The sequence below is a fragment of the Gorilla gorilla genome, chromosome 4 (assembly GCF_029281585.2).
Source record: "Gorilla gorilla gorilla isolate KB3781 chromosome 4, NHGRI_mGorGor1-v2.1_pri, whole genome shotgun sequence".
Lineage (NCBI taxonomy): Eukaryota > Metazoa > Chordata > Mammalia > Primates > Hominidae > Gorilla > Gorilla gorilla.
The window spans coordinates 92,931,723-92,959,016 of NC_073228.2; the positions used below are offsets into that span (position 1 = coordinate 92,931,723).

A 27,294-nucleotide genomic window follows, 5' to 3' on the forward strand; every position below is an offset into this window, starting at 1 on the left:
GCCCAGAAATTTGTATTTCTGTGTAAAGGCTGGAAATTATATTATTTCTATCTCTCCCGATACCTTTTCTTCTTGTGAGTAAACTGTTTCTAGAGGGTTAAGGAAGAGAGGTAATGATCCAAATGGGAAACATAAAACTAATGACCCTTCATGAAACATATTATGCTCCTCATTAAACTTATTCAGTTAAATGTATTCCATTAAATTAAAATAAATAGGATTTAAAATTTTACCCAGGAGCAGTAAACAATCTTAACTTTCGACTTTATGGTAGATCCATTCTAAGAACGAATTCAAATCCCTGATGTATCATAGGTCTTTGCCTCGAGCACAATTTATGTACTAGTGCTGCAGAGGTTTTCAAATTTAGTGTGTCTAAGAATTACTTGGGAACTTTTTTTTTTTTTTTTTTTGAGACGGAGTCTCGCTCTGTCACCTGAGCCGGAGTGCAGTGGCGCGATCTCGGCTTGCTGCAAGCTCTGCCTCCCGGGTTCAGGCCATTCTCCTGCCTCTCGAGTAACTGGGACTACAGGCGCCCTCCACCACGCTCGGCTAATTTTTTGGATTTTTAGTAGAGATGGGGTTTCACCATGTTAGCCCCGATGATCTTGATCTCCTGACCTCATGATGCGCCTGCCTTGGCCTCCCAAAGTACTGGGATTACAGGTGTGAGTCACCGCGCCCGGCCTACTTGGGGAACTTTTTATAAATGCAACTTCCAATCCAGATCCCCTCTTCACCAAGTGTCTCAAGTATCCTAATTTCAGTGATGCAGCACTTTGAAAAATATTCCATGTGAAGATGATGTAAATTTTATCAAGCTTAGTGGTCCCATCTTACTTCTTTTTCCACGATCTCTGTTATTACTAAAATGTGGAAAAGCCAAATATGTGAAGAATGCATAATTCAGGGAGTTGAACAGGGCGGACCCACAATGTGTTAGACTTACATGTTATGTTCATCCAAATAATTGAGCCATCCAATCTCTAGATTTGGCCCAAAAGCCTCGAAGTGTCTTTTTGAGAGATTCAGAGATTTAATCTATTGATGTTAACAAGAAAATGGAACTGGTTCTTTACTCCTGTTTTACAAGTATTGCTTTTTTAAAAATTATAATCTTGCAAAAGCACTTTTAAATCCAACGCCTTCATTTTTGAGATGAGAAAACTTCAGCCCAGAGAGGTACCCAACTCGCCACACTGCACAAAAGTGCAAGACAAGGATTCAAATGAAAAACAATGACTCTTAACCCAGTGCTGTTTTTGTGGCATTTAAGGAAGTCTGACTTTCAAATATCCACCTATCAAAAAACATGAAGTTTTCATACATTATATAAAGTGGGTTTTTTGTTGTTGTTGTTAAACAGACAGGGTCTTGCTCTGTCACTCAGGCTGGAGTGCAGAGGCACAATCTAGGCTCACTGAGGCCTTGACCTCTCAAGCTCAAGCCATCTTCCCCCTTCAGGCCCCCAGGTAGCTGGGACCACACATGTGTGCCACCATGCCTGGCTAATTTTTGTATTTTTTTTGCAGAGACGGAGTTTTGCCATGTTACCCAGGCTGCTCTCAAACTCCTGAGCTCAGGCAATCTGCCCACCTAGGCCTCCCAAAGTGTTGGCATTATAGGCGTGAGCCACCGCACCTGGCCAATATATGAAGTTTTAAGTTGCCTTCAAGTCATATAATATATTCCTAAGAAAAACCCTCAGAAGATGAATGTTCTAGGTTTTAAACTCCTTTAAGAAAGCAAATTTTAGAAGTCAACATATTTTCCAATTGGCTCATTATGGATCTACAGCATTTCTCATGACATTAAGGACTAGCAGTTCCAGTGTAATGATAAATTCCAACTCAAATTCTTTTGTTACCCTGACTTTTGTTATAATGGTTTTAGTAATGAGATGGAGTTTTTAGTAAATAGTTGTTTTGTTTTCTGAATTTATTTTACATATGTATTAGTGCACACACACAAGCAGTGTTCACCTTCATATTTTTGTACTTTCATATTTAAATGCAAATAAAAAACTATCTGAAATGCATAGGTAAATTTTATCAGTGATCCTCAATTTCAAGATCAAGGCAAGCACACAATTCAAATTATCAATGAAAAACTAAAATAATGCATAGTATTTTAAGCACATATCACCCTACGTCTATTTATCATTCACTTTTGTTTCTCTGAAATTATTTCCTTGGCCTCGTTAGGCAAAAATAGAATATAATAATCAGCTCAATACTTTTGAAAAACTTTCAAATAAAAACAAAGAAATGAGAATTAGTCTTAGACAATTGTAACAGGTAAAAGGGAGATGGATGTGGGAGGCATATTCATTTGATCAGGATTAGCACATTTTTTTACAATGTGGAACCAGTCTAAGCAATGGCAAGAATGACGTGTACTCTGGCAAACTGACTCTTGAGTACATACTTTTGAAACACTTACTAATTTTCTTTTCATTCTGAGAAAGCAGGCACAATCTAGGGAAGTCAGAGTAGACAAATAGATTAAGAAAATAGGCAGATGGGAACCATCCTTATTATACCTCTTCCTTCTTTGTTTTGTAGTCTTAATCATTGCTCATGAAGGGTACTACAAAGTATTTAAATAGGATCGATGCTGAAAGGGTTTAAAATGTTCCAGCCAAAACTGTATGGTATGTTACTTATGCTAACACATCTAAAACATTTTTGACTTTCAGCATCATGCTTATTTATTTTTGGCACAATAAAACAATTTTTTAAATCTGACATTGATTAAACACTGAGCTAACATTTAGAAATTCATTTTCGTCTGATTTCTGATTCCATGTATATTAACAGTTTTCATTGATATATATAATGATACAATTTTTAGGAAAAAACATTTCTAGGAGAATAATTGCCTTTACTATTCAAGCAAAAAAGCATTCAGAATAATGAATTACAAAGAAGAGACATAAATCGAAAAACTGAAAGTGTAAGGTTGGGGTGAATTCATTTTTAAATACATTTTTACTTTGATGATGCCGGGAAACTATTATATACCTAAAATAAATGATTAGAAGTGTCTAAAATATGGATGAGCTATTCCCTGGCAAGAGTTCCCAACCATGGTGTCCTGATACACAGCTGTGGACAATGACCACTTGCCAAAGATGAAGCAAATAGTTTGACACTGGTACTTGATTTCTAGCAAAGACCAGATCTTACATGGTCTCTATCATCACATCACTCTAACTTATGAGGGGGAGAGAAAAGGTGGAGTAAGAGTTGCGATAGATAATAATCTTGGGTCTATATATGGGACTATGAACATTTTAGGAAAAAGAACATGATGTGTGTATGTGTGTGTGGCAGGGGGAGGTCCAAACACCCCTGCTTGCGGAGGCTTGGGGCTCACCACGCATGCTCTCTCACCTCCACGATGTCTGAGTTTGTCCGGCTCTCATGCGGCTCGTTGTACTCCGTGTACTTGAGAAGCACTTTGTCCATGTCGGTGCTGGCATACTGGAACAGCTTGTTGGTGCTGTTGAAGATGATCAGCGCAATCTCACAGTCACACAGCACGCTCAGCTCATAAGCCTTCTTCATCAACCCAAATTTCCTCTTTGTAAATGTCACCTAGAAAAAAGAAAGCAGCCAAGATTTTTTTAAAAATATTCATGCATGTGTGGTTTTTTCTTTTCTTTTTTCTTTTCCTTCACAAAACAATGGTGTGTAGTTGTCAGAGCCCTGGGCACTAACACATTCAGAAAGAAAGCAAATAAATCTAATATTAATTTCTGCTTATCATTTGAAAATGTGTGATTTCTAGCTTGCTGTTGAATGTGAGACTCTAAATGCAAGACTTAATGTAGGGTATTTTAATGAAGGTGACCAGGGAACTGGTCATGTTTCTTTGAGCAAGTTAAGATTTAAAAAAAATTAATTTCAGCATGGTTAACATATTTCCGAATTAATAATTAGTTTGGAGCTTGCTTTTGACTATTTGAAGAGTGGACATGACATTATGAACTTAGCATTTTAGATCTGTGTTCAAACAAGTCTTAAAATTGTCTAGTCTCATGTCATTTAATTGAAAACACTTGAAGGGATATGACTGTGATCTCAGACAATGTTGTATTCTGTTTTCTAGAAACCCAACAGGGCATTGGGAAGTCCATCATATGCTTAGGGTTTTGGTTTCATTCTTCTGTGTATCTTTCTTCTTCTCTCAGGCCAGAAACTGTATTGTTAATGCCACCATTTTCTTCTTTTAATCTAATCTATTACCAAGACCCATAATTCCTTTCCTCAAAATGTTTCTCAGGTTCACACTATTTCCCAGGCAACTCTATCACTCATGTCCTTATCACTTCAATTTCGGACAGCCTAGCAGCTTCCTGTCCTCGATGATCTCCCTGCCTGGAATCATTCCTTCCTCAATTCAACTCAAACTGCAAAGCCTCACTCTTCCTACTGTCTTTTTCCTGATGAGCTGCCTACAACAGCTCCCTCTCCCTGGCTTTGAAAACTTCCTACATGCCAATCCTACCAAATGCAAAAATATATTTCACTCTTCCCAATTTCAACTCTCTTTTAATTGAACTTCAGCTTGTTGCTCCAGTCTGGCTACTGAAAAGGCGTGAACATTCTTTTTTTTTTTTTTGAGACGGAGTCTCTTATAAACCTTTATATGGTCCAGTGTTTCCCAACAGGTATTCATTCTGTAGAGTACTGTTCCTATAAAATACTCCTTAAGAAAAAAGTTCAATGGCCTAATATGTTTGGAAAAAGAGGCACATTGGTATATGAAAGGCTATGAAACCTTTTAAACTTTGTTTAACTTGCTTTTCGAACCTATTGCTGACATATCGTTTGTTTCTTTGCATATTTATTTATTTTGAGGAGCACTTACTATCACTCTTCAGAACTAGGTTTTTGAGGCACATATTCTGGGAAAAGCTAATTTACTTAATTAAGCTATTGTTTTCAGAATGAATCATTTAAACTTTTTTCATACCTTCAAATCCAACCCACCTTGTATAGAGGCCAGCTCATTTTATCACAGATTTGTGTGTAATTCCTAATTGCATATTCCTACCCTTCATCTTTCTCTTTGTCTCCAGACACCCAATGCATGTCCTCCATTTCCACACCTGTCTAAACATCCTGGATTCTCAAACCCTCCAAAGTTCAACCTCCTTATCTTCAGTCTAGAATCTGCTGCCCCTTTTGGAATCCCCATCTCACCATAAACTCAGTCATCCAAACTAGAAACCTCAGAGAGAACTCTGAATCCCGGCCTGCCTCCTTCTCCCACTCCCCACCCTCCCCCACAACTAAATAGATTTATGTTGACAAGGACTGTGGACTAGCAGACAGAAAGCCTGACCTCCCAGTCTCCTCATTCCTCCACATTTTGTTAATTATTGTTTTACTTATCACCTTTTATTTTTCCTTCATGTTACAATCACATTTTATATTTTCAAATATACAAAATATACACAAAAATATACCAAATATATACCAAAATATGCAAAATATATTTTGTATACAAAATATACAAAATAAAATATACAAAACTGTGTATATTTTCCTGTGTGATCTGTTTAACCTCTCTTCCCCTACAGCGCATGCTCCACAAGGGCATATGCCGTTTTTATTTTGCTCACTACTTTATCCCCAGTGCTTAGACCAGTAGACATGTGTGGGCACGTGGTAAAAATCCATGGTATAAAAATTGATGGGGGAAGCTACTATGTGAAATTTTCAGAAAGATACAATTGATGTATGTTATATATGTGATAAATTTTCCCATGAAATTTTTTAACAACTCATATGCAAAATTTTTTAACAATACATGTATTCCTTACTTAATAATAATTATATTATTTTATCATATTGACATTGAAGGTAGTATGGTAGAAATCAAAGAACATAGGGTTTGTATTTAGAGAACTCTGAATTTGAATGCCGAATTTGCTAGTCATGCGGAATTCACTTAACAACTTCTTTTTTGTTTGTTTGTTTTTTGAGACAGGGTCTCCCCGTCTCCTAGGCTGGAGTGTAGTGGTACTAGTATAGCTAACTGCAGCCTCCACTTTGCAGGGTCAAACCATCCTCCCGCCTCAATCTCCGGAGTAGCTGGGACTACAGGCGTGCACCAACATGTTCTGGCTTTATCTTTGTTTTTATTTATTTTTACTAGAAACGAGGTTTCCCTATGTTACCCAGGCTGTTCTCAAACTTCTGAGCTCAAGCGATCCTCCCGCTTAAGTCTTTCAAAGTGCTAGGATTACAGGCATAAGCCACCGTGCCTCGCCTCACTTTAAATAAAGTTCTTTGAGTTTGATTTTTCACATTTGTAAAACAGAGATTTATACCTACTCTTAAGGCTGTTGTGAGGATTGTATCCAATAATGTGTGTATAGTATTGAGTATAATGCTTAGAGTAGGTGCTCAATAAATATTAGTTCCCCCAAATTTCTTAGTTGACTTAACCAAAAAAGAAGAACTAGCAAAATATACTTGTCTTGGTGACTTGAAGAGTCTACCAGTTATGGCTATTTGAGGATGTTATTATGACTGATAGAAAGATAAAGCTGTAGTGACCATCGTTTGGAAAATAAGGCATTTAGATATTTACTAGCCCATATCAACTAGTCAATATTTACTCAGTTACGTTATTTACATTTCAACTTGGATAATTCTTCTTTCTTGTAATTGTCAGTGTTTTTCACCTTCTATTTCATCTTTATTGATTGTCTTTCTAAACTACTTCTGAAAAAATATAGCTAGTGTTTTATTTTCATATCTGATTATCATACTACTTTAGAAACTTTTATTCTGTTTTATGCAGATGAGTCATAATTGATATTAAGGATGGGCTGAAAACCATCTTTTTGGAATGAATAAAGAAACAATCATTAATTACACAGGGCTGCACTAAATGTCTTTTAATATTTCTTTTAGATCCAATTTTGATATGAAAATGTACCTGCATATTGGCATTTTACTTAGTGAAATAGGCTACAGAATACATTCAATACAGAAGGCACTGGCCTAGACTACTTTCATATATCTAAAACCACTTTTAATCAGACTTCATGACCACAAGCTATATGTGGAATGTCTCAATACAGTATGGTTTCTGTTGTACTCAGACCTCAGAATTTTGCACGTTGCAACACTCATAATCAAAGTACATTTCAGTACAGAAATATCATTAATGCCACTAGTTGTGTTTACTTTTAGTGCTCCTCAATTTTTGTGTAACCAAATAGGCTGCTGGATAATGCATACTTATTTAATAATACCCGTCAAAGAAGTCAGTGCATATAGCTTCTTCTGCAATTTAAAACTGCAAACTGAAATGATGACTGTATTAAAGCACGTAAGAAAATATCTTCAAAATCTACTCTTAATTGCTCTAAATTTAATTCTGCATTATGTTCATATTCTTCATAGCATACTCAAAATGTATTTTATAATGCTTTTTCTCATTGTTCATAGTTAGATAAAATTATTTTTAAGCATTAGGCTTTCTAAAGAGATCTGGAATATTACTCTTCATTTAAAATATGCCACTCAATGACAAAGATTTCAATTCTGCGCTTTTATACTTAAATAATGCCTTGTGATGATTACATTTTTTCTTAACTTGATAATAGTTTGTAATGGGGACAAGTCCATATTTCTTTTTAAATAACATGTTTGGAACCTTAGGTGAGGCAGAAAGAGGTTTTTACAGTAGTTAGGCAAAGAGTCCCTCTTTTCCAGTATTTACATAAGTCAACATGTTATCAAATTAAAGAGACTTAATGTGTGATATAGCATAGAAAGCAGAACTACTCTGTATGTTTTTTATTTTATGTTTTTTCTTTATATTTTTGAATCTTTAAATAGCCCCAAATGTGATGATGGTATGTTAAGTTTTATAGTGGCCCTGACTTTTAAATCCTAGAATAAGGACAGATACCATACATCTTATGTTGATAATGGCTCTAGAACCTATTAGGTGCGAAGGAAAAACAGAAATTAGAAGTTGAAATTGAGAAAAGAAACATTCATTAAATACAGCACCATACAAATCAGTTACTAAAAATTTAAGAAAGTCTATTCACAAAAAATATAAAAATAATTTGGCCAAGTTTTATGGAGCATTTTCCGCATGTCAAACATTATGCTAAGCAATATTTATTGAATATTCTCTATGTCAGGCATTTGTGCTAGGTACTGTGGCTTCCATTACATAAAATAATATCTCCCTTGTTCATATCAGTTCCTTGTGGCTGGACAAAAAAAAAGTCATTTAATTCCATAACGTTTAAAAGGAATTTTCTTTATTTGGAACAAAATGCATGACTTGGACAACAGAGTTATATTTTCAGTCATGTCTAATAATCTGAATTCGTATTTTTATTTAGAGTTGGGTGAATTCAGTTTTTGTTTTCAGACCAACTTTTTCTCTGGACTGAGCTAGAAAAATAATAGTAGATGTAAATTCAGTCAAGAGGAGTACGAAATGAAATCTACCTTACTGGTTATTTCTAATCTTGACTTGGTGAAAGCTGATTGTGGTATTACTCCCATCTCTCCTTTTCCACCTGGCCACTGGATGCACCCATCGTGCTGTAAGGGTTAGTTTAAATGCCAACTTCTTTCTTTGATGCTTTCCTTGTCACATTCAGATAAAACTCATTCCTTTCTCATTGTAGTCCTCCAGCACTTTTTACAAATCTTTATTATGAGACTTACTCCAGTATTACAAAGTTGGTTGTATATGAGTTTTCCCTTCTGCCAGATTTGAATTCCCCAAAGACCATCCCTCAGGCCTCTCACAGACTCTGACCAGTGGCCACTCAATGAACCTTTGCTGAACGAGTGGATTATGGAATGGAAATACTCCATTTTGAAGTCTGAATGTTTCGGTATAATTTTATGTTAGAGTAGATACTTTTTTATTTGCCTTTTAAATAATTTAATCTCTCAAAAATAGAGATTTTGGACACATATACCTTTATGTTACTACAATGTTTAGCTTATTAGTGACACAAATCTTAAGATAAAGTAATTACACTATCTTGGAATTTATAATAAAGAAGGTAAATTATGTCTGGAGAAAAATATATATGTAAATATGCTGTAGACTTCAAGAAAAATATACTTCAAAAAGTTCAGAGAAAAGTTTTTTTCTTTTTTATCCCTTGCCTGGATAAAAAAGATGAAAGATAAAAAAGTCTGAAGATAAAAATTTAATTTTACAATCACAGGATACAGAAAGAATGGGGAGGATCCATGGGTTCAGGATGACTGAGTTTGTTCAGCAGAAATGTACTGAACTTTCTGATGAGTTCAGATTTTCAAAGAATAAGCATTTGGAAAAGTGATGAAATCCTCATGCACAATTTGAGACTGGATGGTAGTAATTTAGCTGATTTAAATATGGCTGATGAACTATAATTAATGAGGCTGACTTAATTGATCAATGTTAAGTTTATCAAAAAGTCTCTAGTAAAGTGCCATAGAATTCAGTACATTTCCCATCCCAGGAGACATTTTTGTCATTGGTTTAGATGGGTATATAGGAAGGCAGGCTTATCAGATCTGCATGCAACGTAAATCTGGGTGCTTGAGCAAACCCAGTAGGTGGTAAGAGTCTATATCCATAGCGCCTTCTACAGCCTTTAGAAAGCTGGGTCACAATCAAGATGAATGAAATGAAGGTAATTTTAAAGTCCACATTCATATTTTTAAAAAACAATTACAAAAGCTCAGGTTGGGGATAATTAAGGAATTTTGGGAAAGGATCTAAAGTTTTAGCGTTCTATAGTGGTAATTAATTATCCTACTGATCTTTTTGTTTGTCAGAACCATCTTTGGTAGCATATTCAGTTCTGAGGGTGACATTTTAAGAAAGCACTGACAAAATTAGAGCATCTACAGGATGGTAAACAGACTGATGTAGGGTCTGAGAACAATCTGGCATGAGGAACCATTGAAAGAATCTGGAATGTATAACTCAGAAAAAATAGAATTAAAAGTGAAATGCTAAACATTTTCTAAGGTCTGAAGCATATGCCCATGCGAAGAGGCAAAATTAGTAAGCATTGTTGAAAATTAGAAAGAGATTCAAAACAAGGGAAAATCTAGTGATGAGAACTGCCTAAGAGTGGACCTAGTCCCACCAAGCAGGAAGCAGCTCATTTCTGAATATGTTCACATAGAGCTGCATATCAAAGAAGGTGTAGAAGGGATTCCTGAATTAAGCAGGAAGTTGGACTAGAGACCTTTAAAATATTTATTCTAATTTTCAGATGTTCTTAATCTATGCCTAAGTATCATAGGGCTTTGAGTTAAGAGCAAATGGCAATATGGTTCACCAAGCATGCAACCTACAGAATCTCCTATGTTTTAGTTACTCAATCCCACCCATACATTATCGCCTCTAATTTCCATATTTCAAGAAATAAAATAACTTTTTTTGTAGCTAGACGAGACACAAAAGACTGTAAAGAATTTGAGTAGACAACATTAAATGATGTACTGAAAATGCACAGAAAAATAATTATCCAGATTGATAAAACAGCAAATTCACATTATTAAAGAAATTTTAAAGAAACAGGATACATGCATCATGACTTGGGCAGTACAATGTAGAAAGAAAAACATAAAAATTGAAAATCAAGTCCCAGCTCTGCCTTTTATGAGCTGTGTGCCCTTGCGTAAAATTGCTTAACTTACCAGACCCCAGTTTCCTCACCTGGAAAGTGGAGATAATAATAGGCATCATATAGAGTTTTATGAAAGGTCAAGTAAGGGATATAATACCAGTGTAAATAACTTGTTAACTGTGAGACACTTTACAAAGCAAGTAGTATCTTCTCTGATGCACCAGGCTTAGTCGCTCCTTGAAACATACTGTAAAAGACTGGTCTCCTAGGACCTGTCAGCTTGTGTTACCATTATTTACTTAGGTCTAGATTGGAGTGTCTCTCTCAGCTATATCCTAGTTTTTCTCGAGTACCTGGGCCATCTTTTGCTCATTCTTGTAACCTGACAACCAATAATAATACTTGGCTAAATAAATAAATGTTGATAGAATGAATAGATATATGGACAGAGGAATTATAGTGTTTTTTGTAATCCAAAATGAATAGCTGAAAATAAATTTCTATGGATGCTCAGACTACGTTAACAAGAAGTTTGCTACCGAGAGAGGGAAATTTCACATACTTGTTTTATTTTATTTTTTTGTCATTTTAACTTACAGTAAAAACTTACATTTGGTAAAATTAATCAGGAGAAAAAACTGGACTTGGTCAAATTTTGTGTGTGGGTTGGTTGGTGCAAGTGAAGCGTATCAGATTTCTTATATTATTTTTTAGATAACATTGTTGCTTATTTGATAATTTTTTCTAAGAAGTTCAACGATTTTATAATAAATTATCTCCCTACATTAGACAGTATCTCTTTGAACTTATTCTTTAGCACAGTTTATCATCCCTATTTTTCAGATGAATACCGTAAACGAAGACATGAATAGCCTTATCCAAGGTCCCCAAACTTGTTCCTGGATGGACTAGAAAACCAACCCTCTTCACACAAAATGCATCTTTCTTTCTGTTAGTTAGTGTTCCTTCCCTCTTTTAGATAACTATGGATTTTAGGGGCTGAAGTTCAGCTCAATATGGATCCAGTCAACCGTTTATTGAGCAGTGTGCAGGCACTATCATTTGTAATGTTACATTAAGAACCATCAGAAATTCTGATAAGTGCAAATACAGTAATGCATAACATTTTAATTAAAGTAAGGACTGCTTTCTAGGTTAAAGTCAAAAAATAATACTAAGAACACTAAATTGAGAGCAAGTTGGTTTCTAGGTTCTGACAGTAAATCAAAGCTACTTCTGTATAGACTCTGCAGCCAACTCTGCCCTCAGACGCTCCGGCCATTCCCACTACAGCCGCTGAGAACCACATGCATGCACTAGTGGGCACAAACTAGTTCTATATTTATGGATGTTTATTTTAATTTCAGAAAATGGGAAGAATTTTGGTTGGTAGTAAATACAGGTCTGCTTACAGCTAGAATAAAAAAAGGTGGGCCTCTGATTTACACAGGCAATGTAAATAACAAGTTCTAAAAACAGAGAAGGAGTCCTGTATCATTTCCTACAGGGTAGGGAAATTAGTTTGACTACTGTGAAATGGAAAGGGCATTTCATAATCTTTCTCCACTCCACACGCCTGCCCCCTCCCTCACCCTCCCAGGCCCAGCCCCATTCATAAAGTCACCTCAGAAGAACTTTCCTGCCATTTTAACTGTGGTTGTTCTTGCACCTTACAGGAAAGAGTTCTGAAAGAAAAGGACCTTTAGAAACAGCAGCTACTCACATCTATAATAATAATTGAGGCCCAACTGCAAATTGCCTCAGACATATCACTAAGGGAAGCAACAAAAATCTCATTTATGGGTCCCAAATACTTCTTTCCACCAAACACAATATTTTTAGCCTAATCTTAATTGAACCTTACAGTGCTCAATGAATGGATAATTTTTTATTTTTTTATTTTCACCATTCTTTAACTCATAAAAAGTAGTTTCTTTGTTTTAGGATGTGTTTGGGATTCGTATACCCAGCTAATTCTATTTTCAAAGGTTTGAGGTTTGATCATTTTTTTTCCCTCCAAATAAGAGTCATGATAAATATAACCCTCATTCTGTGAAAATATTTCAGGTCGGCTACTCTGCCTCATCCCCCCACCTAGATAATCTCTCAGTTTCCTCCCAGTTGAGGAAACAGAATGACTAATGAGTGACAGATGGACAGTTCACAGATACAATACACTCTGTAATCCAGGAGCCACAGGTCTTCCTATGTGTTTAAAGGGTTAGGGCTGGAGTCAAGAGTCTGCAACGACAATCTTTAATTGGGAAAAAGGGAAATGCCCTCCTAAATGCTCTTTCTCCACCTCCCTTGTTCCTGACAGTAAGTAATGGCACAAATGTTCTAAAGTATTCTTCTTCAGTTTTATTTTGTTTAATTCAGTCTGTCATTAGAAAGGCTTGCGAGCTTTAGGCCCGATGATTACTCTCGGTGGGAGGAAGCAGTGCCTCTGCAGACTTGTGTTCTAGACAAGCGTTCCTTTATACAATGACGGGGCCTGCCATCATAAATGAAAGGCTCTTTAAAGAGCAGCGAGGGACTCTTTTAAGCAGACTGCTACCACGTGCTTGTAACCCTCCAGCATAACTTGCGAGGATGAGACAGCAGTGTGTTCTGCTGCAAAGGGGACTATTGTCCTCGTTAGCCTCAAGCAAATTGAGCCTCCGTTTCGCTGAAATATAGTAGTATTTCCAAAGGATTTTCAAGCAGTAGTTCCTAAAATTCTGAACACGATAAAAGGATTAAAATAAGGGGCTTAGAGTGTGGAATTTAGAACTCTACCAACCCCTCACCCTAAGTCAACATCCCAAATCCCAAAATAAAACTCCAAATCTTATGCATTGGAGGGAAAATAATAAATCACAGTTAGATCTAAATTAAATAATCGAATGCACATTAATGAAACGAGTGTTTATTAACAAACTCATAAAAGTTTGAGTTTTAAAATTTGTGACAGCTGAATTCTGATGCATTTGTCTGCATGAGGAAAAGGAAGAAGGATGACCGAAAATTGTTAACTTGATCAGGAATTAAGAGATTTTACTGTGGCCCATTTTAAGGCCTAGGAATGTTTTGCCTTTTGAAAAGAGAAGACTAACACAGCAGGCTTCACATTTTTTATATGGGCTGCTCAAGTCTGCCTGGTTTGTTAAAGGGCTAATTTTCATTCTAAATCCAATTTGTAGATGCAGTCATAAAATAAATACCTTTGTTTCTCTGTATCTCATCTACATAAGAAATGTAATTTGAATCTGAGAAGAATCAAATAAATCAGATTAATATTTTGGGGGCAAAAACATGTTTACTAGTTCAACAAAGCCAAATGTACCTAAGGGAAAGGTCAAAGGATACTTCATTCCCTGCTGAGCAAATGCTCAGGAAGCACATTTGTCTACATTTTCCTGTCATAACAGGAAGAGTGTAACTTCTTCCTTTCCACAATAGCTTAGGTTTTACCTCCTAACTCCAATATTTTCTCCCCCAGGGCCTTCCAAATCAATCCTTGCAAGACAGAAGGCTGTCTCCGTTATAGTTTCCAAACAGTTACATTTGTTGAAATGTTATTTAAATGTTAGTGATTTCTTTAGTTAAACTGTTCCAATTTAAAATTAAAAGTCAAATTTCCAAACACTTAGACTGGTTCTCTAATTCTTATTAATGGTCCAACATATTTCAAAAGAAACACAAATACACATTACATATTATGAATTTTTAATTTTTTTCCTTAATGATGTCATTTACTTAATTTTTTTAAATTTTTGCCAAAGCCATTATCCTCAGAAAAAATAAAAGCTTCCAAACTACCTTCAACAAGAATACATTGGGATGCAAACTTTAAAAATACCCTAATAATTTTTGAAGTAGTTTCATTTTGAACTAAGTGTTAAAGAAGTGCAGACTGCAGAGGACATGGCTTTTGAAACAATTAGCATCATGTCTTTTAATCTACAGTTTGGAAGAAACTTCTCGGTTTATGTGGTCTATTTATAATGTTAATATTTTTAGTGTTGGTTTCTCAGTAATACAATGTCACACAGTTTGTGCATTTGCAAAGCTAAAGGTGACTTGTAGCAGACAGAGTGGTGTGTGCATGCATTCCCAGAGGTGAAAGGGGCCATTCAGTATCAACTTTCTTCACAAAATGAGATACAATAAATAAAAGCATCAGATTCTTTTTAAATTACAGTTTTAAGTAGAAATTATATGAGATATACAAATTAGAACTGGAAACAATAAAAACCCTTGAGGCCCTCAAGTTCAAAGAGTGACAGAATTCTACAAGTGACAATTATTCTTTTCCTTATGAAAATGTTGGCCTCTCTCAGATTTCCTACCAAAGGAAAGTGAATGAATGAGATTGACGGGAGTTGGAGCAATATCTTTCTGGCAGTAAAGGAGTAGATCTAGCTGACATAAATATAAAATATCATGCACCGAACAGGATAAATAGTAATATGTGTGGCACACTGTTGCTGTGATCCTACTACATGGTGGGGAGACTATTTGTGAATTGTTTTCAAATTGCTAAGGGATAAAATGGAAATGAATGGCCTGAGGCCACAGCTGTTAAACATACATCTGAGCATTCTGCCTACTGCTTTTTTTTTTTTTTTTTTTTTTTTTTTTTTTTTTTTTTTTTTTTTAATTTGGAAACTCTTACAAGTATTATTTAGGTCATTTTCCCTTCTGGTTTTCTTTTTCAACTCTTCAATCACCAGCAATTCCAAATCTTTGAATAAAAACTTTTCCCTTGGTAATTTTAAGATTAATAAAAGAATGATTTAACTTATATGCATGAGGAGCTTTTAAGAAGGCATCCCCAATATGCGGCAATAGACCCTATAATTCAATTCTGATGGGTATGATGTCCTAAAATATTACTATGACACACCCTTATTTTATTTATATGAAATAAGTTTAGTATAATTTTTAATACAAGTGTTGGGGAGGCAGGCAGCTGTTAAGAAATGATACTAAGAAAAAACAATCATCATCATCATTATTATGAGGTATTCGCAGGCTTATTTTGGATTAAAAGATAGGAAAATCAATAATTTTTCACTGATTGAGCTTTTTTTCACTAGGTCTGAAAGAGATTCCAGATACTTCTTGATTAACAAATATAATTCTTCTATAGTATTTAAAGAAAAACTCACAAGTCTGGAAATTCTGTTTGTGGAGGTGGCCAAAAAAAGTTCATTTAGCAGTGGAGACTGCATCTTCCATCTATTCTCCAACTTATGGTTTGGAATTCACTGAAAAATTATTTTTTTGAAGCAATTAATTTGTATTTCTCATTTATCCAGTTACTCACATTTAAAGAGTGAATGTATCTCTCTTTCAACAAATTTTCTATTAGGTTATTAAGATGTAACTCCCAAATTTAGAACTGTAATTAACTTGGTGAAAACCAGGAAAAAGTAAGGAGTAAAATTTTTTCTTTTTAAAGAGTCACTTGAGGGAATCTATACATCTCTTTTTATTTTTCAGTTTAGTGTCGAATAGACCAGATTTAGTTTGAAAACACATCAGTATGTAGAAACTGTCAGAAGCTGCATCTACACTGAACACATTTTTCCAGCTTTTTTCTTAGTTCATCTTATATAATTTATAATTCATATGAAGAGACTGAGATGGGGACATAAGAAGAGGGAAAGTTAGAAAATGTAACAGCTATGAACTCTGAATTCTTTTAGTCATAAGGGGATTCTCCTGTTCTATTAACAGGAGAATGTTGCTAATTGTCTTTAATTTGTGCTCCAGTTATTGCACTGATAATTACATGAAGTTTTGTTTGCTGGCAAAAACTATTAGTGTGCCAGATCTGATGAAAGAAAAGAAAACTTAAAGCATTTAAATATATTTCTTCCTTAACTTACTATTTTAAGCCCTAACTGTGTTATCTGACAAACATTTAAATGTCTTTTTATAACAAGTTGCACAAATAAATTTGGGCTTACCTCTCCTATCCTTTCAAAGTAGGAAAGCTGAAATTTTCAAATACAAACATACAAGTAAATAGGTTTAGGCTAAGCATGCCTAATTTTTATATATCTTTCTTCCTAATATAACAGATTTCTAAATATATTGTTTGTAGAAAGAGTCATATAAGGACAATATTCATTTAAAAACTGGTAAAGGACCCAAAATTACAGCTAAATAAGACAAATGCATTCAAGTGTTCTATCCCACCAAAGGATGACTACAGTTAATGTATTTTACAGTTTGAAATAGCTAGAAGGAGGATATTGGAGGTTTCCAAGACAAAGAAATGATAAATGTTTGAGATGATGGATATGCTAACTACTCTGATTTGATCACTATACATTATACATATTAAAACATCACTGTGCACCCTATGAATATGTACAATTATTTGTTAATTTAAAAAAATTTAAAGACAAAAGAAATGAAACAAGCACCCCCAAAACCATCTGTTCATAAAAACCAGTTTGTTGTTGAATTTTTTAAACCTTTGCATATATATGTTACTGTAAAATACAATAAAAGTGTCACAGAAAAAAATCTGTTTCAGGAGCATGATTAAAAAATTGGTACCATGTGAAAGAGGGTAAGACTGCCTAACTGATGGAGGTATTTCAAGGGTAAAAAAAAAATGCCGACGGAGAGACCGAAACGGTAGTGTTAGCATAAGCTGGAAGCTGGTAGTGATAAAAATGGTGAGGAGTAGTTAAAAATAATTTGGTCAGTAACATATATTTGAAAATAGGTCCCACAAGCATAACATTTAGGAAACGACTTCTCCCCATCCTTGTCATAAATCCTCTGCAAACGTCCTGTGTGATTTTTCCTTCCTGTCCACAAACTATCCTCTCTGCATCAGCTCACTCCTGCTCTGGTATCATTCTCTAGCCCCCTGTCGGCTTCTGAAGGCTCCTTTGTGCTCCCGCTCTACCTGTTCCACTTTTCCATCCATCTCCTCAATACCCTTTTAAGATAAAACCCTCATGAAATGAAGGTTTAGGTAACATTCTTTATTGTGCTACACAGTACAAGAGTTGTTTTGATAGAAATCACATTAACTATAATAGCTAATGGTTCAAAGAGCCTGAGTCTTAATAGGAATAGCTAATAGGTAAATTTATTGAGCACTTATTATGTGGTGGGTGCTTTACATTTATTGCTTCATTTAATTATCTTAAAGACCTAATGAGAAAGGTACTAACTTTTTTTCATCCTCACTCTAGTGATGAGGGTACTGCTGAAGCTCAGAGGGTCTAAGTAACTTGCTAGAGGGTCATATCGCTAGTAAATGGCAGAACTGGGACAAGAACGAAGTTTGTGTGTCTCTAAAAACTATGCCTCTTAGCCACTTGATTATACTGGATGCAGTATAATATAATTGGGAAAAGTAATGACACAAAACCATGCTCTTAGTTATTATATTACACTAGATGCATCATGACATAATTTTAAAAAGCATAATTTGTTTCGTGTTGAATATGAGAGATCCGGGCTCAGATCTTGGTCACTTCCCAGTTTTAACTGTACAATCTTGAGCCAGTTATTTAGAACTTAACAGGACCTTCAAAGCTTTGCAATATCTGGGTCCTGTCTAACATCCAATCTTTTCTCTCATTTCTCTACAGTCATACACCAGGCTTAAGTCCCACTGATCTTCCTTCAGCTCCTCAGTCAAGCTCTTTCCTCTCTTAAGGAACTTTGCAAATACTGCTTCTGGAATGCTGTCACCTGCCTAACTCTGAATCATCTTTTAGCTCATCTTTTAGCACTTCCTCAGGCCTTTCTCCAACCCTGATGTAAATAAAGTACCTCCTATTATTCTTTCATAGCACATATAAGTGAAATTTTTGTTATATATTTTTATATTTCATGTCTGTTTAACTCAATCAGGGGTCCATAAACTGTAGCCTACAAGTGAAATCCAAACACCCTGCTTTTGTCAGTAAAGCTTTATTGGAGCACAGCCACATAGGTTCATTTACATACTGCATACGGCTTTCAGACTACTAGGGCAGAGCTGAGTAGTTGAGACAAAAACTACATGGCTCACAAGGCTAAAAATATTTGCTATGTGGTCCTTTACAGGAAAGCTCGCTGACCCCCTAAAGCAGAGGATAAGCTGGATGAGATTCTTGTTCACCACTGAATACTTAGTGTTAGGTACACTGCAGTCTAGTAATATTTGTTGATTTCACAGATAAATGAATTATTCAGCCATAAAATGGGACTTATTAATAAAAATTAATTGTAATTATATATATATATATAGTTCTTGACACATAATTGGTAACTACTTTTATTAGGTTGTCTGAAAATTTCTGTAAGATAAATTAACAATTCATAATGTTATTTTTACATACTTGCTTAAGAAATCCATGTTGTCTAAGCTTGAAACTAAGAAAGAAATAGTTTTTGTAAACTTGGAAATGCCAAAAATTTTTTTTAAATAAAAAAGCTGTCAATTTTTATTCTCACCTAAACTATTTTATGTATTGATGTTTCTGAATTGGAGCTGTCAATTTTTATTCTCACCTAAACTATTTTATGTATTGATATTTCTGAATTTGAGCTGTTCCCTACTTCCATTATGAAAGACAGCTAAAGTAAAGGTAAAATTCAATTTAAACAGCCATTCTATTTCACAACAGTTTTATTTCTTAATGATATACAACTTATCACATCAGTGCTGTAATATTTCATTTCACACCTGAAGTCAGTATTTCTTTTTCTGGAAAAAACATACCTTGTTCTGTGTATAGCTAAACAAACAAGTGCAATGGCAGAGCAGTCTTTGACAACTTTTAAGAAAAGATGACAGTGTGCCATTGCGTGAGGTTCTACTGGACAGTCTACAGTGGGGCAGCTTCAAAGAGGGCAAAGCAGCTAACATTTTTCTTTGCAACATGTGAATACACAGTTGAAAGAAAGCCCAGGTTACGGGTGCCTCTACGCAGTATGATATGCTGTTTCGGATTTGCTGGTTTTGTTTATTAGAAGTGACCTACATAATTTAGGCTCTTTCCCAAATGACTCTTAAAACTGCTCTCATAGTAGGTGAGAGGTGCACAAGACAAGCATTTATATGTAAGATGTTTGAAATTGTCAATAGCCTCTAAAATAATCACTGAAATATATATTAAAACATGGTGGATTTCAATTTTACTAATTCTGTTTAAAAGTATTGAACTTAACAGGCCTACTGTATCTAAAGACTGGAGAAAAGAATAAATATACCCTAAATTCTAAAGAATAAAATCAAGAAATCTGTCTTCAGAATTTAAAAAAATGATAAGTCAAACTAAGCTGAATTTAAATAAGTTTTCTTCTTCTAAAGTTATTATGACTTCTAACCTGGATGAGGGTAACAGCCACTGTAGCTGCAACTATATATAAATAAAGAAAAGATATTCAATTATTAGCTCAAAAGTACGACATTAAGATTCTTTTTTTGTTTGTTTGTTTGTTTTTTGTTTTTTTGAGACAGGGTCTCACTCTGTTGCCCAGGTTGAAGTGTAGTAGTAACATGATCACGGCTCACTGCAGTTTTGACATCTCGGGTCCTAGTGGTCCCCAAGTGGTTGGGAACACAGGTGCATGCCACTACCACACCCAGTTAATTTTTTTTTTTAACTTTTTAAAATAAGAGATTGCATCTCCTTATGTTGCCCAGGCTGGTCTTGAACTCCTGGGCTCCAGTGATCTGCCTCTCAAAGTGTTGGGATTACAGGCATGAACTACCACTGCCGGCTTTAAAATTCTTGTATCCCTAGAAATCCTGTCATTTGTTACAATATGAGTGAAACTAACTGGAGGACATTATGTTAAGTGAAATAAGCCAGGCACAGAAGGACACATTTTGCATGTTCTCACTCGTGTGGGAGCTAAACCTTTTTTTTAAAAAAATTGAACTCACTGAGATAGAGAGTAGACTGATGGTTACTATAGGCTGGGAAGGGTAGCTGGGCATGGAGTGGGGAGGGGTAAAGTGGGGATGTTTAATGGATACAAAAATAGGTAAAATGAATAAGATCTAGAATTTGGTAGTACATAGGGTGACTACAGCTAACAAGAATTTATCATATATTTGAAAGTAATTAAAAGAGTAGAATTGGAATGTTCCTAATACAAAGAAATGATAAATGCTTGAGGTAGGTATACCTCAATTACCCTGATTTTGATCACTGCACATTGTATACCTGTATCAAAACATCACATGTATTCCATATTATATACAACTATTATGTACCCATAATAATTAAAAATAGAAATTAAAAAATCTTGTATCCCTGTTTTTTCTAATAAAGCATAATAAAAGCTCATGAATTCAACCTGCAAAAATTTTCTTCTAACTTTGCAATCAAAAGAAGATATAATGAATATCATAAACCTAAAAATTATCTGGTATTGGTAATAAAGTGCAAATACTAATTCATATGTTGTTGACTACACTCAAAATAGGTTCTGGTCCAAATAACAAGGTCCAAACAGTGTTACATGACATTCAATATTTCAGTCTTAATTTCAATTTCAAGCTATAGGCCAATTAAAAAATAGCGGTTTTCTATTGACACAATTATTGCTCTTTGGCTTGATCCACAGCAAGAAACGATGTGCATGAAAACACTAAAGGAATCCACCATAAATCTTAGTAGTATTCACCCTCTAGCTAAGCATGCAGCCAAAAATAGTTCAAGTTGTGTGTACCTGAAAATATATAATAATTTAGAGGAGTATAAACTTGAAAACCTAAAAGTTTCTCTACTTTTTAATGGCATACTGACTTTGATGCAAGAAATAATTCCTATTCATTATAGTTTACACATGAAACAACATTACATTTAAAAAAATGAATCAATCAGTTCTAGTCCTATTTGTATGTCCAAGAAGACAAAACAGGACAATAGAGGACATGAGTGTCTACATTTGTGGGGAAATTACAGTCTGGTGGTTGTCCCCAGGGCTACTGTGTAGCCTTCTTCAGTGTAACCGAAAAGTAGGCAAAACACTCTTCTCTTCCACAGTCCAGAAACGTCTTCTCTGCAGGTTCCATGATCCATATGAGATGGTTAGGACCCAGCAGTACTATAATTTCTCCCAGGACCATTATTTGATATTTAACATTATACAAACTACCCAGCTGTCCTTACATAGCCTAACTAAATCCACTCTCCCCAAGTGTGAAGAAAAATAGAGTCAAATTGCAGGCATTCATGATATACAAGCCTTTAATGCCGAATTGAGCATTTGAATGTGTAAAGTCTTCACAACAGATTAATTGTATCACACAGACATTATCATTGGCATTCTAGAAAAAAATTATAACACCATCTGCCTCTATGTTTATCAAATTCAGATTTAAAATGGTATGAATTAACCGATAGTCCTTGCCTATATGTTTTAAGTTATTAATATCTTGTGTGGGTGTTTTCTTTGTTGTTGTTGTCAGCACAATGTTAAAATGTTTGGATGTGTTTCAAAATCTCATTTACTATGAATAAAATAAAAACCATTTTCATACAGGATATTTATCCTATATTATAAACCTTTAAGTGAATGACCACAAAAGGTCTAGTTCCCACGAATATAAGAATATCTCTGTTTGATGATGTGTGCAATGTAGCAATGTTATGCTGATTAACTCCTAATTATCAAGCTATTCATGTCACACAACTACACTTCCCATTTCAAATTCGTGTTGAAGTAAAAAGTGAATAATCACAAATGTGTAAACTATGTTTCTGACAGATAAAGTGATTTTTTTCTCCTTTATATATAAGAGACTATCAGCACTTTAACTGGCCACATTTAATTAACCCAAACTTCTCTTAATAGATATTTACAGATTCAAGATATTTTCTGTACCCTTAACATATGTGGAGAAAATATAATTAATAAATAATGATACAAAAATGTTTACTCCACTCACCTGTCTGTTACGTTCATCCATAATCCTCGTAATCTGAATCTTTTTTCTCCCCATAGTCCCCGTTTTTCTTCTCTCTCTCGTCCCTGAAATTATGTATTTTTTCCTTCCTTTTCTTTCTCTTTCCTGTTTCCTCCAAACAAATCTCCTTCTTCAGCACTTGCACAGCTCAGTTCCCAAATTCCTGCATTCGTTCCTGCTGAACAAAAAAGAAAAATTAAATACCACTCTAACAGCAAGTCAGTTTCATAAGAACTATCATATTCTAATTTTATCAAGGAAATAAACTATATGGAGCTAAAGCAATAAAATGAATAAAAATAACTTTTTTGTTAAAAATATATGGTATATCACAGACAGGAGCAGATCAGATAGGAATGTTTTATTTTTTAACAATTAAAATGATCTCATAAGTAATTTAACAAGTCATTTAAATGATGCAAACTATGCTTTTTTAAAGACTAACACTTGAAATGTATTTTTTTTGTAAAAAGTTTCCTAATCTTTTTAATGAAATTAGGTGACAATTTCACCCCTCTGTTATGAAAAATTACCTAAATCAGAGAGTTAATGAACCTTTATGTACCTGTGTATGCTAAGTAGGGCAGCTAATTCATTTCTGAAGGGAAAACAATCTCCTGTTTTGACAGCAGAGGTGATAACGTCCCTCGTTATGCAAACAGGATGGACGATTATGAAAGTGCTATTTGATATATGTAAATGTCAACTAATTTAAATCTAAATCCTTTAATCTTACTTTAAAAAAATTATTGCTGTGAGAACACCGTAAAAATAATATGGAATATTTAATCTTAGATTACAAGCATCTATCAGCAGTGAGATCTTTTCTTTTTGAAAGCCCTTAAACTACATCTTAGATAACAAGAATCAAAAAAGATAAGCATTGACAGAAAATAAATGGTGCAAAATTAAGATTATTCTTCAATTTATAACCATATTTTTTATAACAAGCCATCCTTCCTTTAAATTTAAATATTTAGAAACAGACATATCATGTCTTTGTGGAGTAAGATACAAAATTGCAGAAGCTTCACATTACATACTGGAGATCTCTGGGTCATGAATTAAAATTAGAGAAATGATCATCAATAACATGAGATAAGCCCAAGAAACCCAGAATATTAAAAGTACATACTTTACTTGGTTTTAAATTACATCTGAAAATATTTGAACACAACGGAAGTTAATTGCTCTGAAATGTGAAAGTTAACAAGAAAGCATTCCACAATGGTTTTTTCAAGCAACAGCTCCAATTATTCTACTTCGTTTTAGGTCAATGAATGCAACAACTTTACACACTGCTCAGAATTTCCCTGTTTATTTTAGCTGGTGTCTGACAACGGACCTGATAAATTCCCACATGTATTATGTAATGCTAAGCCAATGTCCTGGCTATTTAATAGATTGTTTGGCTCCAATTCAAAGTTCTTGGAACAGGAAGGCTGTTACACATTCGGTCTGACCATTAGCTGTCTTCTGATTTCTTTAATTTAATTTCTAAATTCTTTATCACCTTGGGTATTTTTTTTTAGTTTTTGGTGATTATTTAATTGCAGAAGCTATTATGATATAATTAGTTCTGGTGGATTAAGTGCTGCTTAAATACTAAGACTATCCATTCTCTTTTGCCCCACGCCTCTCTACTAAACTGCAGCTCAGTTCTGCCTCTCATAATATGTATGTTGAGTAACATTATGACCACACAGTGCTCATCAAAAACTATTGCTCCAGCTGTAATTTTAAATGTTGGAGGTGGTTCAAAATTTTAAAGAGTTATAGAAATAACACACATTTGACAAATACATATAAAAATAGTTATAACATATTGAAATCACATTAAAATATGAAAAACCCACAAAGCATAATTGCATCATATATTCGATGTTGCTAGACACTGTCCGTCTATTTTTAGAAAAAGTCTTAAATGTCACTCAATGGGGCAACTTTCCTGTGTTTCCTATAGTCTTACCTTAGAAGCAAGCAGTGTGTTAGAATGGTATTTCCCATGCACGTTTAAGACCCCAAAGATACAAACAAGCTTTCTCTATCACAGAAAGCCAATCCATGAATACACAGCAAATGCATATAGGACAATTTCCTTTCCTTTCATTTAGCTGAGGCCGGTGGCACTATCGGCTTACAGGACTATACCTGCCTAAGCGCTTATTCACTTCAAGGTGGAAGGTCAGGGTGAGCAGATTAGAGTGTGGTGATAAGGCAGAAGAGACAAGAACATCTACAGATCCTGATTTCAAAATACAAATAACCAAACAAGCAGCAAAACATCCTTGGAGAAAAGTCTCAGAAAGACAGAGTTCCTGATGAACCAAACTTAGGAGAGTTCCTCCATATCATCACCCCATATTTCACAACTTTGAATGAGACCATTTTTAAAAAGAGCAGAGCAAGGACTTTAAAAAAAAAAATTCTTAAAACATGCTGGAAAAAAATTTTGCCAAAGAGAATGTGTGTATGTATCTATGTATATATAAGTGGTTGATAAAAATGCCATTGAATATATTTTCTTTTTTGAAATATGCAAAGCAATGTAGAGAGAAGCAAGTTTAAATTTCAATAGAACTAAACTTTTGTTTTCTGTATAAATAAATATTTCTTGAGGTATTGCCTTCAGAACATTTCTAAAATGCAAAATTTAGTATGAAGTATACGTGCGGAGTAAAATGTGGTGATGATGACACTAAGTAACTGGTCATGAAGTAAAGTCTATCATGAAACGTGGTTTAGAACATTTGATTATGGGTCACCACATTTCAAGGCTGTCACTAAAAATTTAAAGAATTAGGAAATAGCTCACGCATTGTTTTCTTAGCCCAACATTTTCTCTAACCTAATTTTTATGCAAAAACTATATTATAAGGTCAGTTTCAAGTATCAATTTGTAGGAAGCCTAGAGAGGCGAAGAAAGAGATTATTTAACTTTAGTAATCTGTAAAACTGTTTTGTGTGTATATGAAAAAGGAATATAATAGCTAGCCTACATGTAGTAAAATTTCAAGTTATGCTGAGAACTTTCATTACGTACAATCAACCATAAGCTTAAAATAATTCCAACAGCCTTGCCACTACTTTTTTTCCACAGGAAAGAAGCATTCTTAGAAAATGACAGAGCTACATATAAATAATCACTAATTTAAAAAAAAAGAAGAAGAAATGCTCTACTATAGTTACACTCTATAGAGTTACAGTCTTCTGCATTTTTTTTTTCTAAAGAAAAAATGCCAACCCAGATAAAAGAAAACTAAAATGAGGCTGCTTACTAAAAAGGGGAACTTCATTATGGCAGGCTTCTGCTCATTTTGAGTTTGGCATAAGCAGGCAGATGAACGCAAAGTGGTTTGAGACCCAAGTCGAGAAGAATTTCTTCTGGACAGATGCTAAAGATCATTCTCCCACTGGGCTATCTCATTTACAAACAAGTTCCCTTGAGTGACACATACCTCCCCCCTCCATTTCCCTCCTCCCTCCCTCACTCTTTCTTGCCCTCTTCCTCCCTCCTTCCCTCCTACAAATCTCTCCCAGTAGCACAGAAGAATTTTGACAGAATGGCAGGAAACACGCACACAGACTGGTCAGGGAAGGATATGATGTCAGCAACCACGAACAATAAAAGGTGTAAAGGTGCTTCCTTCCCTAAACTGTTCCAGAAGTGTAAAATGGGAACCAAAACTCTCCACTTCCTTCTCTGAGCAGAACCGTCTGAGTGTGCTGTGCTGCACACCCCACACACAGAGGCCTTGGAGAGGTTCAGATAAGGGACAATGAGGACAATTCAGACCTGGGGCGTGATTTTTAATTTCCATCTTTAAAACACCTGAGAAAAATTCATGTCAGCTCTAGGTTAGTGCTTTATTATGATTGCTTTAAGAAATGAAAATAAGAAAACAAACACATTGACTTCATTGAAATAGCAGATATATCTCAATTATTGTTTACCAGGCCTTACAAAAGTCATCATACACAGTTAATGCAGTCATATAATTGGAATTTACCCTTGGAGGCAAATGAAAAATATGCAAGCAAAGAACCAAAATAGATACATTAAAACTTTTGGTTAAAAAAAAGAATTATGAAAACCGGCAAAAAAAAAAATCAATGCATGCTGGTAAAATATACTAATCATTTGTTTGCTCCCACATTAAAAAAAAAAAAAGATATACTGAGGGGGAAAAGATTCTTATGGTTATTGAGTCTCTCGAGGTTCTTTAAAAAAATTCAAACTAGGAACCAAAGTGAATAACACAAACTCTGCATCTATAGTGAAACTGTTTAATCTCCTCACTATTAGGTTCTTTCTAACATGGAAATGGCATTCTACATAAGGTTTCTGTAGGAAGAAAACCACATATCAAGCGTATCTGAGTCATCATCAGATTTCAATCATCTTCCCACAACACTTTGATTTAGAAGTTAAACATAACCTTCAGTTATGTGTTTTGATCTTAGAGTGAAACTGCCACACCACATTAAAAGATGTGGGAAGAAATTAATTCTCTTCTGCTAAACTTATCTTTGCAAAGCATGTATTTTGCTGCAATAAGTACAATGCAGTCACTTAAATAAAAACAGCCTATGAATAATGGTAAAACATTGAAATATGTGATGTCAATTTTCAAAAAAAAATTCCGGTTTTCTTTGATTCATATTAGCAGATCTTTTTGATTGACTTACATTTTCACTAACACTAGCATCCTCAAATAATGTTTTGTAAAAACTC

General features: G+C 34.6%; 1 protein-coding gene across 33 annotated transcripts in view; it reads right to left on the reverse strand.

Moving 5' to 3' along the window:
• Positions 1-27,294, reverse strand: part of MEF2C (myocyte enhancer factor 2C) — a 170,523-nt gene that overhangs the window by 82,258 nt on the left and 60,971 nt on the right. For 15 of the 33 annotated variants that reach the window (XM_055387494.2, XM_055387501.2, XM_019027812.4 and 12 more), the window contains 2 exons: positions 22,542-22,737; positions 3,396-3,599 (listed from right to left, as the gene is read on the reverse strand). In XM_055387494.2, the coding sequence (XP_055243469.1) occupies positions 3,396-3,599; positions 22,542-22,595 (258 nt within the window). In that variant the 5' untranslated portion in view covers positions 22,596-22,737. Of the gene's footprint in view, positions 1-3,395; positions 3,600-22,541; positions 22,738-25,837; positions 26,091-27,294 lie in introns of those variants that run through there. The other 18 variants (XM_055387503.2, XM_031010715.3, XM_019027813.4 and 15 more) reach the window with 4 other exon arrangements.